Here is an 18,666-nt window from a genome sequence, read left to right as displayed (position 1 = left end):
GGCCAGGCAGTGTATTTGTATCAGCAGGTTTATACCTCCAAGTCAATATTTAACACAATTTTCTCTACCAGAGATATGAGTTCTGCAAACAATTCTGAAAGCAATTTTGTTAAAGTTCCGTCCTCAGATATTTATGTTTTCTATGTACATTGTCTGTGCAGATGATCTCTTTGTAAAGGAGTTGGAGGTTTGTCGCCATCTTGTGTCCATGAAGCATACTGCGTGCAAATTTTGTCATCTTTTGCACATGTTTTCTTTGCATGCCACATGATATGCATGTGGTATGTTCCCTGGGTCTGATGGTGCATTTAATATTATATTATGTTTATTTAACACTGGGCCTATTTTCCACTGTAATAAATGTGTTAGTATACCTGACATCAAGTCATTGGATGAAAAATATCATACTGGATGTAATAATGAGTAGTTTAAAAAAGGCACAAACCCCAATAGTCCTCAAGAAATAACTATAAGAAAACGAAAACCCATAGGACTCTCATCCCAACAAACCTCAAAATGTAAACAAAAACTTTATATATTATTTTAGTTGACATTTTTTAAAAATTAGTTTTGGACACATCCATAAACAAACCAAATCCATATAATTTATTAGGTTACATTAAACAACGTGTATTACAAAAAGACAAAATAACATAAAGCCACAACTATTATATAAATTGCATATAAAGTATTACAAAAGTGCCAGATAATTGTCATAAAAAATAAAATGTGAAAAGACCTTTCATCAAACATCTGTAAAAGCTTAGACAGAAATCGGCCACAAATGGTCTTTTGTATGATAAACAATCAGTTGATAGGAACCCATCGTTTTTGTTTTTTTACTGTACTCCTATCTGAATTTCCTCAAACGGCCAGGCTGGGAAACTTTTTTCGAATGGTACAAAAATCGATGGATTAGTGGTGTTTTCGTACGGAAATAAAATCGCAACATGAACACTGCACATGCGCAAATGAAAATCCGTTCTGTCAATCGACGAAATTCGGTGAGTTAGTATTGCTAACGAATGGTTATCGAAACGAATTTGGTCTGTGCATGATGGGGTATTCGAGCGGAAATCGAACATCGGTTCGATGGCAGCACGAAAAAAAATCTAACGATAAACGCAGAGTGTTTGGCCAGCTTTAGGGAGAATTGTATTTTTATTGCATCACTTTGTTTTTCTACATATAAACTAGGGATGTACCGATATTGATACCGATATTGGTACCGATACCGATACTAGTATCGGTACTCGTACTCGCTCAAATGCTCCAATGCCTAGCCTGATACTTCCAGTATCAGGAATCCGTTCAGCGCGTCATTACACACTGCCCGGCTTCCTGACTGGCCTGGAAGCCTGCTCAATGCTCTCTCGTCACTTGTGTAATGACACGGCGCCCGACTGATTGATCGGGAAGCCGGCTTCATGTTCCCTCGTCACCTCATGATGAGGGAGCATGGAGCCGGCTTCCCGGCCAATCAGGAAGCCGGGCGCCGGAAAAAAAATATCGGTACTCGTACTCCATACCGGTATCGGTGCATCCCTAATGTAAATGTTGTGGTGTTCAGACCCAACATTGTACACCATAATAACAGGTTTTGAATACTTGCATCTTTGAAAATGTTAGGCGCTGGGTTTTTTTCAATTTTCAACACTCATTTCACCCTTTTTCCCTGTTCACTGGCCTGTAGATCACCACTATGAATACATGGGAAGAAGGTCAGCAAATTCAGGGGGAAAGGGTTAAAAAAATTAAGGTATTTAACCCCATAAGGACCCTTTTGCTGCCAAGGCCTTTTTTTTGTTTATTTGCACACATGGTATAATCCACATTTTAGGCCTGAAAATTACTTCAAACCCCCAAAACATTATATATTTTCTGAAAGCCAATGCCCTGTAGAATGAAATAGTGGCAGTTGCAAATTTTTAGGTTGCACGATATTGGCGCAACTCTTTATCAAACCCAAAAGTTTTGTGAAAAATGCACTTAAAGCGACATTAAAGTCAAATTTTTGTTTCCCTCCCCCCAATGTTAATTAAAGCACTTACCTTAAATGATGTCTCTTAATCCGATCTTCTTCTTTTTTCCTGTCATTCTCATCTGTCCCTCCAGCGCTGCTGCGGGTCTCCGATCCAGCGCTGACTCCATTGTGCCTTGCTGGCACTTCCTGTCTCACGGTCTCTGCATGCGTCAATAGACTTACCTTGTGTCTCTCCTCGTCTCCCGGCCGAAAATGTGAACTGCGCATCCGCCCGCCCCAAAAAACTTTATTTTTACACTTTTTGCATATATCTACTGCTCGCTAGCAGTAGATATATGCAAAAACACAGGAGGCTTTAATTATACTTTAAGTTAATTTTAGTGCCCCAAAACACAAGCTACGCATAAATATTATCCCTAGAATTATTGCTCTCACTCTGGCGTGCGCGGGGATACCCAACATGTGTAGTGCAATCGACGTTTTCATACATAGGCGCACCCAACGTGCGTTTGTGTGAATGTGCTCACGGGGGGCTTCAAATATATATTTCAGGCTCACAAGGCTGAGCAAGAAAAAAGTGCTCAAATTCCCCATCTATGTTAAAACAGTGTGGCTGGGGGAATCCCTATTGTCAGAATAGCCCAACAATGACTGCAGCTGATTGGTTGCAGCTGAAAATGTTTGAACTCTACCCTTTCACAAAAGTCGAAGTTGAAAAATTAACTTTTGTCGAATGAAGGGGTGCCAACAAGGCCACACACTGGTCAAATTTCAGCCGAGTCCTCCTGAACTTGGCAGGCCACAATTCGAGCAATGTATTGCAGGCTTAAAGTGACAATAAACTCATGAGTTAAATCTATAGAATTCCAGTGGCTTAACTATTAGGGCCCCTTTCACACATGTGCCTTCAGTTTCAAGCCGCAAGGGATTTGTGCACGGATCTCCTGCTGATCGGAACGGATGTCACCGTTGTGATATCAGTGTGCATCCAGTTTTTTCGGAACTCAAAATAACCGGACCCATGTTTGTCTATGGGGAGTCAGATGTAAACAGATTATCAGATTACCCCCCGATGCTACATGATCAGGTCAGTAGAAACTGAATTCTGATCCGTTTGTTTATCCGGACCATGCTGGAGTCGGGAGTAACCGGATGTAAACGGAAGTACGTATGTTTAGATCTGGCTGCCCATAGACTAAAGGTGGCCATACACTGTACAACCGTAAAGTACTTAAAAAAACGTACGATCTGCCCATCTTGGACAGGCAGATCATACTCTCGATCATCGCAAGCCTGCCCCGCTGAGTGGCGGGCTTACGATGACTGTAATGAGGGGCGGCTTACGATGACTGCAAACAGGCAGTGTGCGCACACCGGCCCGTTCGGCAGTTGTCGAACCAGCAGGCCACTAACTCGCCGAGAATTGTACGATTCCCGGCGGGTTTTCTAGCCTGCTGGTTCGACGGAAGACGTGCGACTGTACAGTAGAAACGGTCGCACGCCTTCCATACACTGCACGATTCTCGTACGATCGCGGGATTTCCGGCGATCCTCGTACGAGAATCGTGCAGTGTATGGGCACCTTTACATTGGGCTTCCGATCAGAGCCACCTGAAAATTGGACAGGTGGACCTGATCACAAAGCTAGAGTGAAAGGGACCTAACAAAAATGTATCTTATTTGTGTATTACTCGGCTGCAGATCCACAAATCATCTCTGAATTGGTGCAGACACTGTCCTTTCTTCTGGAGGGTGGCTGCTTTTGTTCCCCATGGTCCGTGTCTGTGTTGTAAAGTCGCTACCACTCCAAGCTCGCTCCTGTGATGGACTACAAACTCAATACAAATGAGTAAACTAAACAAGAGATTGTTCCAGGGCCAGGATAGCGGCATTGAGTTAGCAGCTTCCATACCCCAAGGAGCCATTTAATGTCCATTGCAACCCTTAAAATCCACCAAAAACCTCCTAATTTACCATTCCCAATTGATTCCAATGCATTTTCTCTCCATATTCATCCATCCCAGTAGCGAGCTTGGAGCAGTGGCTACTTTACAACACAGGAAAAAAGAAAATAGCACTGCGCTTCACAAACTCAAAAAATATTCCTAAAATGTGAGAAAAATAGTATGGAATGTGAAATTGTCACAAAGTGATAAAACTTTTGTGTCATACACTACACCTGTGTTGCACAATGCCTGTGCTGATGATAGTAAGAAAAAAAACTTGTGGTCTAATGGTCTAGACACTATAAACCATAATAAACATAGGAAAAAAAAATATATGTGCTACTACATCTCATGAAATGTGTACATATAGAAAATCCTGTGTTAAATCTCACAAGTGATGTACAACTCCCTCAATCTACATAACCACATGTGAAGTCCATTACTTCTGGATACAATAAAGTCCTTGAAATATGTGATGATATATCTTCCAACTTTTATAAGTTGCGCAGTGCCATTTTCTTTTTTCCTATTTTGGGTGTACTCACCTATTAAGCACAGCTGCTCTTAGAGTGTTATTTGATTCGTAGCACAGTTTTTTTTCTATCTAACATTACTTTACAACACACACAGGGACCACGAAGAACAAAGTTAGACATTCTGCACATTAAGGCCCCCTTTACGCTCTGATGTAGTGCATTACTGTACACCTATCAATGGGCAGTATTTCCCATGTTAATGAATGCGGAGTTATAACAATGCAAGGCAACAGATGGGAAAAACATTTCTGCAGATTTGTTGATGCTGTGCACCTCAAAGTGCAGTGTAATGTGCTGCAGGACAAATTCATTGCCACCTACGGTGCTTTATTTAGTGGTAAATGAATAGCACCATGTGCATTTAGCACATGCATTTTCCCATGCATTACTGCAACAGATTGGCGTGGAGCCAGTCTCAGATTAGTAATTTTAACTTTTTTTCCATTATTAGTATTTTTCTTTTCTTCAGCCAATTATAAATACTGAGTCAACAGGTAACAATTCTGTTTAATATAGGCAAGGGATAGAGGAAAAAAGCAGTATTCAGTAAGAAGGTAATCCACCACAAGCAGTATGATTTCTTGCCTTCATCTGTAATAAACAGAAACTTGACTGGTTGATGCAGTGCTATATACTACATGTATATTGTCATAGCCTGCAGTCCTTTGTTGAATTAGTCTGGTATTTCTGGCAGGTTGTCCATGTGTGTGCAGTAATGTTTGGTATGTCCCTCCTCCTGGTTGATGTCTCAGGTGTTCAGGCCATGCCCCCATGGTTAGCTCAGGTAGAACCTGTACACACATAGACAGAAGACCTGAGGACTTTCTCTGCTGTACCTGCTCATCTGGAACAATGCATGTCAACATCCCTGTCACAGAGGAGCTGGTGGATGATCTTGGGGGACGTTATGTGGTTAAGTAATCATTTTTCTTTACACTTTATTTTGATATGACCTGATTTCAAGGACTGGTTTAGATAACTACCAAATCCTGACACTGGTATCAGGAGCCAAGCTTGCGTTAAGTTCGTGTGGAGAGGAGGATTCTATAGACTGTAGAAAAAACTCTCCATGCTGACCATTCTCGCCCAGATAAGACAGTCATTGCATTTTTAGAGCTGTCCATACACCTCAATTTCTTTAGTCCCATCAATGAACCCACGTTTCATTTCTGCTCTAATACCCCATCACGCACAGACCAATGTAGATTTTGTTTATTGTTCGTTAGCAATACTAACTAACTGAATTTCGTCGATTGACAGAGTGGATTTTCGTTTGCACATATGCAGTGTTCATGTTGCGTTTTGTTAGTTTTTTTTCCCCCCCGTATTAAAATGTCGCTAATCCATCGATTTTCATACAATTCGACAAAAGTTTTCCAGCCTGACCGATCAAGGAGATTCAACCAGTTGTACAGTAATTATGATCGTTCACTTCCCATCAAATGGCCGATTATCGCACGAAAACCCGTTCGCTTTCGCAAGGTGTATGGGCACCTTAGGGCTGAGTAATATTTAGGGGGATAGCAGTTTGACAGATTAGAAAGTCTTGTCCAATAATTATTGTTTTCCTTCTGTTATTAGAGATGTCTACAGCATGTCCTACCCCTCCTCTCTATGGGCATTACGTGGACCACTACCAGATGCATGGTTAAGGCTGATGGGGTCAGGCTATAACGAACATATCTGACCATCTTCTAGTGTCTATGGCCATTTTAAAGGAGCATGAGCTCTGATACTGGGTTGGGAAATGTTAGTTGCCTGGCTGTCATGTCACTCATAGGGAACACACATGCAGATAGACACCTACATTTCCTGAGATGCATGCCTGTTCTGAGGTCGCTGTTCGCAAATAGCCACAAATAAAAATAAAAAATGCTTAAAAGTCCAGTTTTGCAGCTCTTAGACTGGGGAGGCAACTCCAGCCTTGCTTTAACTATAAATCCTAACATGCCTCTGGGAGTCATGCCTGTAACTGTCAGTCTTATAATAGCTCATGGGACTTTTAGTTCCACAACAGCTGGAGGGCCGGAGTTTCCCAGCCCTGTCTTGGACGAACAGTGGGGAGTGTTAATGAGAACTAAAATGCATAAACTAAACAATGCACCAGCATAGTGTAGCAATTCTTCTTTATAGTATAATTACCTGTTTAGATACTTCCAGTTAAGACATGCCTTTCAGGCGCAGATGGAGGGTACACACTGCTCCCTTACAGTTTTGCCCCTGGAATCCATACTTAGGCGTGAGTGTATAAGGAAACCTTTATCGCTAGTGTACCAGGCCCTGCCGGCCGCGGCAGGTGTCCATAGATTCCCTTGCAAGCTGAAGTGGGTAACGAACGTGCCGGATCTCTCTGATGATGCCTGGGAGGAGGTGTGGGACTACCCCTTTTTCCACTTGGTTTCTGTTAGGGACCGGCTCGTACAATTTAAAATCCTGCATCGAGTTTACTACACTCCTGCACGACTTGCGAGGATCTACCGTGATACCTCACTCTCCTGTTGGCGTTGTTCAGCACAACCTGCAGACTTCCGTCACATTTTTTGGGACTGTCCGGGGATTGCAAGATACTGGACATTAGTAACAGACTTCATCTCACAGGTAATAACACTTCCTGTTCAACTAACTATGTCAGTGAGCTTATTGGGGTTCACTGAGCAGATCGCCCCTACTACTGCTTTGCGCATACTGACTGGAGTATTGTTATTCTACGCTAGGAAATTAGCGGTAATACAATGGAAACGGAAAGACCCTCCCACTCTGGCGCTCGATCTGGCACACGTTTCTTGGGGTGGAGGGGGGTTTCTGTTACGAAGGAACGGCAGGTGGAGTCATGGAATGTTAATAATTAAGTATGTAGCCCTACTGCTGTAGGAGAATGTTGTTACTATGTATTTTATATGCAAAATTGAATAAAAAGTACTTTAAAAAAAAAATAGTATGAATAAAATAAATGCGCTCACTATTGGAAGCATTGCCCACAAAACATATAAATAGGGAAAACCTGTAACTAAGAACTGCTTGCAAAACCACGAAGGTGGATGTTCTACTGGGAATGGTATGCACGCCAGCAATGGAACGCAGGAGCCTTTCACCTGATCTTCCGTCTCCTCTTTTTCTTCAGTCTCCTCAATGTGCTGTAGGATCAGAATGGTAGCCAGATAACTAGCATTCTCAGAAGGAGGTCGGTCCTAGTACCTCCCTGTTTTTCTCCAATGACACTATAGCTTTATAAGAGGGTGTGGGATGAGCATCTGTGACATCTAAAGCTGTGTCCTTCAGTAACACAAACTGGAGTGGCTGTTTGGGTTTTTTAGCACTAGGAATCTCTGTACATGGGCATTCGCCACCAATTATGTGGTGTAAATCTGTAACATATTACAACCAAAAATTAATGATACTAGTCTGTGAACATAACCCTTTAGCCCTCATTCACACTAGAAAAGGCCGGCACGTACAGCTCCGTGCTGCATGCACCGCCGTATCAGGCAGCTCCCGGGAAGGACAGGTGCTGCATGTGATTAGTACGAAGCCCACATCCTTCTCTATGGGAGTACGCGGCCGTACGCCGCCCTACGCTCACCCCAAGTGCAGGTCTGTGCGGGTGTCCCGGCTCCGACGCAGACAGGATCCAACCTGTCAGCGTACGAGTACGGGGGTGGTGAGCGTAGGGCGGCGTACGGCCGCGTACTCCCATAGAGAAAGACGGGGGCTGTGTACTAATCACACGCACCACCTGTCCTTCCCGGGAGCTGCCCGCTACGGCGGTGCACGCAGCATGGAGCTGTACGTGCCTGCCTTTTCTAGTGTGAATGAGGGCTTAAAGGCCATCTCCGAACAAACAAAAACCTTACCCTTACATTGGGGCTACCCCCCACACGCACATTGCAAGGGTTAAGTGCTCGTTATGATCCTGAATACCCTTGAGCGTATTGGTTTTTAAAGAGAAGTTGGATAAGTGAAGATTTGCATATGTAAAGTAAAGTGTGTATATAATACTAGATTAAGATATGACGAACAATATGAATGTATAAAATGTTTATAAAATTATGATGTAAAATGGTGAATGTCATAAAATAAGATATTCAAAAGAAAAAAAGTGCTCGTTATGTCTCGGGGACTCTATTAAAGATGTTTTACTTACCTTCCTTTACCTTTTCCTTATCCCACTGGCTCCATCAAAACTGCAACACCGCTCTTTGCAGCCTCTTCTTCCCTTTGCCTTGGTGGTCTAAGGACTGCTGTGGTCATCACATCTTATGCAGGTTCCATAGATTTACACTAGATTTGAGAACATCAAAAGACTTTCCAACATCCGGGATAGAAAGGGAAAAGAAGTAAGCAATGACCACTGTGGGAGCTGGGATCAGGTAAATATTTAAAACAGCTTTGAGTCCCCTAAGAAAAACAGGAGCACTTACCTCTTGCAATGCGGCGGTAGCCCCACTGCAAAGGTAAATTTTTCTACAATCTGGAGTTATTCTTTAAGCTGGTGACAGGGTCTCTTTAATAACCTGTACTATACACTACATATTTTGACATGTCTCTTTTTGTAGGCTATTAATTCACATATCGTCTTACCCAGGGGTGGGCAACTCATGCCCTCCAGCTGCTGTGGAACTACAAGTCCCATGAGGCATTTCAAGACTGACAGTTACAGGCATGACTCCCAGAGGCAGATGCATGTAGGGATTGGTAGGTAAAGCACAGCTGGAGGGCCGGAGTTGCATATGACTGACCTCATATTGAAAAAGAAATATCAAATGTTTGAAATTTATTTTTTTAAATTCCTGGAACCATATAGCTGAGGCAGTGTGAACTTTACATTCTTGGTACATCTCCAGCATTTCTAGCATAGCAGTGCTTCTTCTTTTCAAAAGCACTTTTGTGTTTTCTTCCAGAGCATTGCTGACTTTATACAATGTCCTTCCTTATGTCGCTTGTGTTGGGGCTGATTGTGTTAGTATAAGGCCGCATTCAGACTAACAGCGCAGCGTACCAAAAAAAGGTCAGGGTTAGTAAATGGAGCCATTCACATGGTTCATAATTTGACTTCATATTGCAACAATTTACCTATTTTGTACAAGGAAGCAAAAAGGTATATTCTGGTCAGATTATTTTGCAGGATGCCTGTGTTAAAGGGTACCTATGGTGAAAAAAATAAATAAGTATTTGTATATTGAATTTCCATAAGAACCATATCAATCTATACATTTGTAATCTTATTTGTTTAGGGTGCCCATAGAATGTACTTCCTGAGTGCAGTGACACAATTCACTCAGCCCTGTGAATATGCACTTCTTCATGGAGCCTGCCTTCTGAACTACAACTCCAGGTCTGAAAAATGTAACATGATCATTGCTGGCTGGAAGCAATGCATGATGGGATATTTAGTCTTGAGAAATCAAGATTGCATAACATCAAGCAGTAGGAAGAGATACAAAGCACACTGGGAATCCAGTAAGTTGATGAAAGTGATGGGCAGATGGAAGGCAGCACTCACTACATAAAAGGGATATTTTTAAAGTAATGTGCATTACCAGGATAGTATACAGTATGGCGTGACTTAAGAACTCCTTTAACTGATGTATATACACAAACACCGTGAGGGAAAAATGCATATAAATTGAAGTAAAAAAAACGAATTTTACATGCTTCAATGTAGGAGGAAAACCATAGCTTCCAACTGTCCCTCTTTTGGAACGAAAACCCTCTGTTCTTGTTTCTCATTTTGGTCTTGTGTATTGAACGCTATAAATATTTACTAGGTAACTACCTAAAGTGTTATACTACAGGGGTCTATGTATAAACAATTCACAGAGCCATTCTCCCTGCAAATCTCTGTGAATGTTCATTCTGTGCGAATAGAGGCAAAACAAATGTTCTTATTCTATTTTCATTTTAGTCTGAATGTAATGTCGCGTTATGGCCACTAAAAAGAGCTGAGGAGCAAAAAAACTGTTTTCCCTACGTTATGCTATAAAACGTTTCTTATTACCCAATTTTCTTGGACAAATATTAAAGAAGGGGGTCACATCGTGTAAATAGATACCAACCATGTCAAGCCTTTAAAATTGCAGCCCTGGAATTATTGCTTGCACTCCGATGTTTGCAGTAATATGTAACATGTGCAGCACAATTGTCGTTTTAAAACGTACGCACACCTGACAAGTGGTTTAATTTGTATGTGTGTGTACATGGGGATGGGAAACTTCAAAAAAAAAAATGCTTGCAGGTTTTTTTTACGTGACTTTTTAAAAACTCCTTCCTTTTTATTTGTATTTATTTTTTTACACTTACCTTTTATTGCTATCACATAGGGGGTAACAAGCCCCTGATGTGATAGCACATATACAGTGACAGGTCCTCTTTATTAGACCACTAATGTCACCTATGGACCCCAAAAAGGCTGATGAAGCAGAGATCTGCTTCACCAGCTGCTTCTCCAGGTATGGCACCCGGAGAAATGACAGCTGAAAGCACAAGTGATGTAATACGCATCACTTGCACATTCAGTGACTGGACGTGTGCAGATCTCCCTCTGATTGAGGTACAGGGACCCGCCATACCAGTCCCAGACCTGCACGAGGGACAGCAGAGTCCGGGATAGCCAGCAGCAGAGAGGGGGAGCCTCATACTCCCATGCAGCATACAAGTGAACGAATGCTTGTATGTAAACAGCCATCGCTGACTGTTTATAATGGTTACTGTGCCTGATCACGTGCGTGCATGGGGGCACACACGAGCAGGAAAAAAAATGCAGTTTATTCACAGCCACCCGCTGACTTGAGCATGCCATCCATCCATCCATTTATATAAAATTGGCGGACAGCAAGCAGTTAATGAGTGCAGTGCATAAATGATGATTTTTTTCAGGAGTGTGGCTTTAAACTACCACTATGCTGCAGGTCAGCTTTTTTTTCCTGAGGTCTCCGTGGGCAGCACTTTCCCGATGAGGAGTGCAGTGGTCAGGACCTACCAAAAGTGGTCCAAGGAATGAAAACTGGTGAACCGGTGAGAGGGTCATGAGCGGCCAAGGCTCATTGTCGCATGGGGGGTGAAGGCTGCCCGTGTAGTCCAATCCAATAGAAGAGCTAGTGTAGCTCAAATGGCTTGGTGCCAGATACCACAGCATACCTGCAGAGGCCGGTTGGAGTCCATGCCTTGATGGGTCAGGGCTGTTTTGGTGGCATAATGGGCCTACTCAGTATTAGGAGAGTGGTCATAATGCTATGGCTGATTGTGTACTCATGCAAATACTCGGTATCGCGGCCGATACCGATGATTGTATCGGTGCATCCCTAATAAATACGGAAGCAGGTTGTTTACCACAACAGTATAACTGATTGTTTTCTGAAGATATGGGTAAACAACGCGATTTAACAGCCTTTGAACGTGGGATGATTGTTGGCGCTCGGGGCCATGGAGCGAGTATCAGCAAAACAGCAGAATTCGTTAAATGTTCAAGAGCAGCTGTTGTTAAAGTGTTTAAAGACTGGACTGTCAGCCGAAAATCTGGGTCTGAACGTGGGAATTGTGGCCGTCAGCGACTAGTCAATGTTAGGGCAGAACGTAGAGTGGCAAGACTGGTACAAGACAACTGAAGGGCAACAGTGCAGTGTCAGATTCCTCGCATTACCTTTCAACATCTCATTGAGTCACGAGGTGGCCCAACGAAGTCATCTCGTGGCCCAACGAAGTACTGATGGGGTGGTCATAATAATCTGGCCACTCAATGTATATACATTTGTTCACCTATACCCTAACCCTACATACTGTTAAAACCTAAAATATTTTTAACTATAACTTTTAAACGTATGTAGGGTTAGAGTATGTGTGGACACATTTATGAATGTTTAATTTATTGGTTCAATAAATTCAAGTAACATTTATGATAAAATAACTGTTTGTACTTTTTTATACATCATGCTCTAAAGACCCTCTTTTATTTTTACCTTCAATATATATTTTTGAACAGAAATCTCCATGGCTGTGTGACTTGGGCAGGAAAGGCACCTGTTCATTTGGATGTCACAGGACCACATTGCTGGTGAAATGCTGACTGACAAAGCTCTTAAACTGTTCTTGAGACATGACTAGGACAAATCATTTTATCTGTCTAATCTCATTGTCTGCCTTTCACTTGACTAAAACTGCGCATAATATAAAGCTCACTTGGAAAGGGGCTCAGGGCTTTAACTGTGGGATATTAAGACACAATCGCCTAGCTTTCATTTGTTCCTGAAATAATCTATATTTACTCTTATTCTGTATTTTAAAAGCTGCTAATGAGTATATTGTTTGTGTTTCTAGCTCTACTCTGTCTATCTGGAAGGCTTCATCCTCTTCAAAGTGCGATACAAAGAATTACATTTTTGGGATGAACAGGTGAATACTTTCAACACTTTAAAATCACAAGACATTTCTGATGCCAGTTTATCAACAATAAAAAAACAAGGTTTCCCAAATTGTCCCATATACCTTACATCGACACCCAATCTGGCTTAAAGAGAGTGTACAGACTTTTCATCTAGTTATTACAAGCAATGGCTTTGCTGTGCTTACAAAGAGGTTTTGCTTTACTGCTCCTTCTTACCGTGCAAGTCTGTGTCAGCTGACTCATTGAAAACAATGCACTCACTGTGTAGTCAAGATTGTCTCCTTACAGTTTTTAAGCAGTTAGGCAACATCATTGTAGTAGCTATTCTAAGCTGCCTTTAGTGAGTAATCATCAAATGTATACTTCATGGTAAACACTGCATAAACAATTCAAAGTATGCACAAGTAAAAAAATACCCAGTACTTATAATGGTTAGATTGGGAGGCACCTTTACTATCCCTATCTTTTTACATAATGACGGTAAGCTTACAAATAAATATTTGTGTGAATATACAGTGTCCATGGGGAAAACTTAAAGGCAAGTAGTGGGAGAGTAAAATATACTCTCCAATACCTAGAGCTGGCATGGTACCTTGCTGCTGTCACACACCCGCTCTGTATACCAAGACCTGAGCATTCATGAACCGCTGATCGCTCAGCTCACGGTCTTTGCCCTGGTAGAAAGTAGTGACTGTCAGTGACCGCCCCTGCAGGGTTCTCCCCTCTCTGTTCCTCCAGCACTCATTGGTGGGACAAACAGGCAAGTGGGTGGGCACAGTTGGCACTGGCTTTAGAGGGACCAAGCCAGCTGTGAATCAGGCAGCCGAGTGGATCCCCATAATATTGTCGTGATGCTTCCCGGGTGCAGTGAGGCTCTGCACTGTCGGAGCCGACTGGAAGGAGCCGCTATGTGCTGACTTTGGGTAAAAGGAGTACATTAGTAAATATACTCTTGTGATCCAAAATAGTAAAAAATGTTTGGCTTTTACCTATCTTTTAAGGAGTCAGTCCTATTTGAAGAATGTCTGGGGTTTCGTTGTAAGCAAGGAAGACCCACATTGTGGGTAGGCTTTTTTTTTTCTAGCACCCATGTCCCACTGCACATAGTTCTGTAGTTTCTGTAAGAGATACGTGTTGGTGATGAATATAGGTCCTTGCAACAATCTTCTGTTAAAAATAGAAACTACATTGTAAACACTGAATTCTTTGTTTTCCAACCAAAGAGTGAGCTCATATTTTGGAAACATCATAACACAAAAGTGTAACAAAGTTTGAATAGCTTGTTTTTCTTCATTCTGGAAATGTTTAAGTCCTTTAAGTTTTAATGTTCTAAGAGCCAACAATTGCTGGAATGTATGATATAAGGTATACCACACTTGTCAACGTGTCTAAATACCAAGGAAGTAAACTACACTAAATCTCTCTTGGAAAGTCCCCAAATTTACATACATAAGTAGGTTCACGCTGTCAATCCTCTGCTGTTGCCACAAATAAATGACACCCAGGGCAAAACAACAATACCCTTCCCAGAAGTGTGAACTTGACTTTCTTCGGTACCCTGCTGCTCTTTTATCTGCAACAGGAGTATTAAGGATTGGAGTGCCACATCACAGTATTGAAGTTCAAAGACAAGTTTCTTTCAATAAAACATTCATAAAAAGGCCACCATCAGCTGTTGACGAGCATGTCTGAAGGTTGTCTGTCCTAATACTGTGAATCACATACCCAAGTCCATTATTTATGACCTTCTATTCATTTTGGAGACCTGAGAAGGTGGTGGGTTTGAGGCCCCAAACAGGCCACTCTTCAACACTTCAGTACTTATCTCTTTCTTCATTCACAGTCCAAAGGAGCCTTGGAAGCCCTTTGGTTCAGGAGAACGGTCAGCTGCTTTGGGGACCCAGTGCCATCTATACACTCTTCTGTATTATCCGCAAGTCACTCCAGTCAGAGCTTACAGAGTTGAGGCCTTCCACTAAGAACCAGAGCTGTAACATGGATTAAGTCACATGCCCTTCCATTCTTGAATATTTTCTATGATGTTGGTGGCTGAACGGAGCAGGGTTGGAGTGAATGAAAGGGAGAGAGGCATTAAAGCAAATTGGCACGCCCAAAGGCAAGTTTACTTTATTATTCATTGCCTAGCTTGTTATTGGATTTCCTTACAAGGATAATTTAAACATGTTTAATCACAATTTAACTGCAGAATTGCTAGCCTATAATACTGTCTGGGTAGGAAAAACAAGCCAATCCATAGTAAGGCTTGTGTACCAACAGTCTGCTATTCGAGGTTTCAAACCAAGTACTGCCTATAGGGATACAATGATATATCGGGCGCCGAAACATATAGGCCGAACATTGAACTTTTGGCAAAATGCTGAAAGTGCAATTTTTCTGCCGATATAGCGGTGCATCCGTGTATTCTCTCCTCCCCACTGGGCACTGCTCTGTGTCCCAGTGCTGAGGAGGCGAGAAACTGTCGCAGTTGGCCGAGCGCTGTGGGAGGAGAGCGTTGTGAGCGGCCGGTGTTCTGTCGAGAATGCCGACCTGACCATCTGCGCTTGTGCACACACCGGGATGAACGAGGAAACAGCCATTTATTTACAAAGTATTTATTTCTAATTGTTAATTGTGACCGTTCATAATAACAATTAGAAATAAATACTTTGTAAATAAATGGCTGTTTCCGCGTTCATCCCGGTGTGTGCGCAAGCGCAGATGATCAGGTCGGTAAAGCCTCCTGTGACAGATCAGAGGAGAGCAGTGTGTGGGGGCGAAGACAGTCAGCGCTGTCACAGGAGGCCGGCCGGCGGTGCGGGGAAGGAGTCAGCTGTCAGATCGAGCTCTCCTCCCCGCACCGCTCGCTCAGCCTCCTGTGACAGTGTGTCAAGAAGGAGAGCGAGGTACAGACACTCAGTGATTGCTGAGTGTTTGTAAATAATTGAGGATATATTATGTTCACTATATCCACCATTATGAATGAATGGGAAGTGATCTACACCACCTCCTGTTCATTCATGATTGTGGTTATAGTAAACATACTCTGTCCTCATGTTATAAATGAACAGGAACACTCAGTATAGAGGATTCCTGTTCATTTATAACAGGGGATACAGAAAAAGAGATTGAGGACTCTGTGTTCTTAATCTCTTTTTCTATTTTAGAAGGGAAATATCAGGGGTCTGTTTAGACCCCTAATATTTCCCCTGAAGCATCTAGAAAATACAAATATTTACTAAAAAATAAAATGTAAAAAAAAATGTAAAGTTTATAAAAAAATAATAAAAATAACATATTTGAAAAACTTAGAAAAAAAAACATTCTCGGTTTCGGCCCAACATTTTTTTTTTTCCATTTCGGGTTTTAAAATTTCCATTTTGGTGCACCTCTAACTGCCTATAGTAAAAATTAAGTCAAGCTTGCTTAAAGTGGGTGGGTACACATAATGTGCAAACAGTTGCTCCATATGTAGGGGGAATAAATAGTGCCTGGTTGATATCTGGTCATTGATGATCAAATGTATATTGTCTGGGATGGATAGGTGGATAATATGGTTGGCTAGTGGGGGGGGTGTAAACATACACCTTTTATTCAGTCATGCATTTGGTTTGGGCATTATATATTCAATCCTTCTCAGATTTAAAAGCTTGTATACGAAGATCTCTTGAAAAAAATCCCAACTCCTGATCCTCCAGTATAAATAGATCTTATGTTATGGTTACATTAGAGTAGATCTAAACCCAAGCACTAAACATGACATATGATCTTATGATATGGTTACATTAGAGTAGATCTAAACGTGACATATGATCTTATGTTATGGTTACATTAGAGTACATCTAAACCCAAGCACTAAACGTGACATATGATCTTATGTTATGGTTACATTAGAGTAGATCTAAACCCAAGCACTAAACGTGACATATGATCTTATGTTATGGTTACATTAGAGTAGATCTAAACCCAAGCACTAAACGTGACATATGATCTTATGTTATGGTTACATTAAAGTAGATCTAAACCCAAGCACTAAACGTGACATATGATCTTATGTTATGGTTACATTAAAGTAGATCTAAACCCAAGCACTAAACGTGACATATGATCTTATGTTATGGTTACATTAGAGTAGATCTAAACCCAAGCACTAAACGTGACATATGATCTTATGTTATGGTTACATTAGAGTAGATCTAAACCCAAGCACTAAACGTGACATATGATCTTATGTTATGGTTACATTAGAGTAGATCTAAACCCAAGCACTAAACGTGACATATGATCTTATGTTATGGTTACATTAAAGTAGATCTAAACCCAAGCACTAAACGTGACATATGATCTTATGTTATGGTTACATTAGAGTAGATCTAAACCCAAGCACTAAACATGATATATGATCTTATGATATAGTTACATTAGAGTAGATCTAAACCTGATATATGATCTTATGATTTGGTTACATTAGAGTAGATCTATACCCAAGCACTATATGCTTGATATAGATGATATGAATAAGAAACTTTAACATATTCATGTAACTTCAAAAGTTATTATTGTGGGCTCTGATTGACAGCCTGGCTTCACCCTCTTTATGATGCATGAAGGGGCAAGATGGCAGCGCTCAACAGGAGAAAAAAATGGTTTCTGCAGACTAGAGAAGAGGTTTTGTACTTTGATTATGCACCAAATAGTTGTTTATTACCGTAGGTGAATAGTTCACATATAGCATTGATTTCTTCAAAAAAAAAAGAAAAAGATAAGGGTTGCGAAGTGTCCTTCCATTTATCCTGACATTGAGTTGTTTTTATTTGCCTGTATGATGTCATTCAGCAACATTTCACAGGTACGGTTTATGTCTCCTCCTTAGATGCACCGGATATTTGGAAACAGACTACCTTTATTCCCACCAAAATACTACCTGATGATGACCAAATCCATGGCTGAAGAAAGAAGGACAATGCTTGAACGCTATTTACAAGAAAGTAAATGTTTTCATACATTTGCATGCTTAAATGGAGAATTTTAATTTCCTCAAAATTTTGATGAATATGGAAAGAATTTTGTCGAAATTCATTGGAATCAATAGGGAATGTTTAGGTAGTTTTTGGTGGATTTTAAGAGTTGCAATGGCCATTAAATGGCTCCTTGGGGTATGGAAGCTGCTAATTCAATAGTGCTATCCCACCCCTAGTACAATCTCTCATGTTTAGTTTACTAATTTGTATTGAGTTTGTAGTCCAATACGAGAGTGATCTTGGAGTGGTGACTACTTTACAACACACACAGGGACCATGGGGAACAAAAGTAGCCACCCTCCAGAGGGAAGGACAATGTCAGTACCAATTCAGTGACGATTTGATGATTTGTGTTAATAGTTAAGTCCTTGAATGTATTTTTAAGATTTAAAGGAGAACTATGAGATGAGTAATTTCCACTCACCTCATAGTTCTAAGCCGACCTGTGACAATGAGACTGTCACAGGTCAGCTCAGTAGATCGGGAGGTGAGCGAACACATACCCGGTTCCCTAACCTCTCAATCCTGTCACGGCTCTCTGCCGTGACAGGGGGAGGGGTTGGATTCCCCTCTCCCCGCTCCGATCTGCCAGCGCTGACTGGCGGAACTGACGGGGGAGGGGGCGGGTACAGCTGGCTCTGCCTCTAGGTAGGCAGAGCCAGCTGTCACTCACGCAGCTGGGCGGATCCCGTCATCTAAGTCGGGATCCGCTCCAGGTGCGGCGTCTCAGTATACCGCGAGCTGTAGCTCGCGGTATACTGAGCTTAGGGTAACAGGAGGACGCTAGTTTGTGTCCTCCCGTTAC

At 41.7% G+C, this 18,666-nt stretch overlaps 1 protein-coding gene across 1 annotated transcript in view; it reads left to right on the top strand.

The window, feature by feature from the left end:
* Positions 1-5,262: 5,262 nt before the first annotated feature.
* Positions 5,263-18,666, top strand: part of SNX31 (sorting nexin 31) — a 47,157-nt gene continuing 33,753 nt past the window's right edge. Inside the window, exons 1-3 of the mRNA XM_018559252.1 lie at positions 5,263-5,378; positions 12,777-12,851; positions 17,714-17,828. Of these exons, the coding sequence (XP_018414754.1) occupies positions 5,319-5,378; positions 12,777-12,851; positions 17,714-17,828 (250 nt within the window). The 5' untranslated portion in view covers positions 5,263-5,318. The remainder of the gene's footprint in view (positions 5,379-12,776; positions 12,852-17,713; positions 17,829-18,666) is intronic.

This window comes from Nanorana parkeri, unplaced genomic scaffold (assembly GCF_000935625.1).
Source record: "Nanorana parkeri isolate BGI_ZX_2015 unplaced genomic scaffold, ASM93562v1 scaffold16, whole genome shotgun sequence".
Lineage (NCBI taxonomy): Eukaryota > Metazoa > Chordata > Amphibia > Anura > Dicroglossidae > Nanorana > Nanorana parkeri.
Note: the sequence above shows the minus strand (reverse complement) of the source record. Positions and strands in the feature narration are given on the sequence as shown.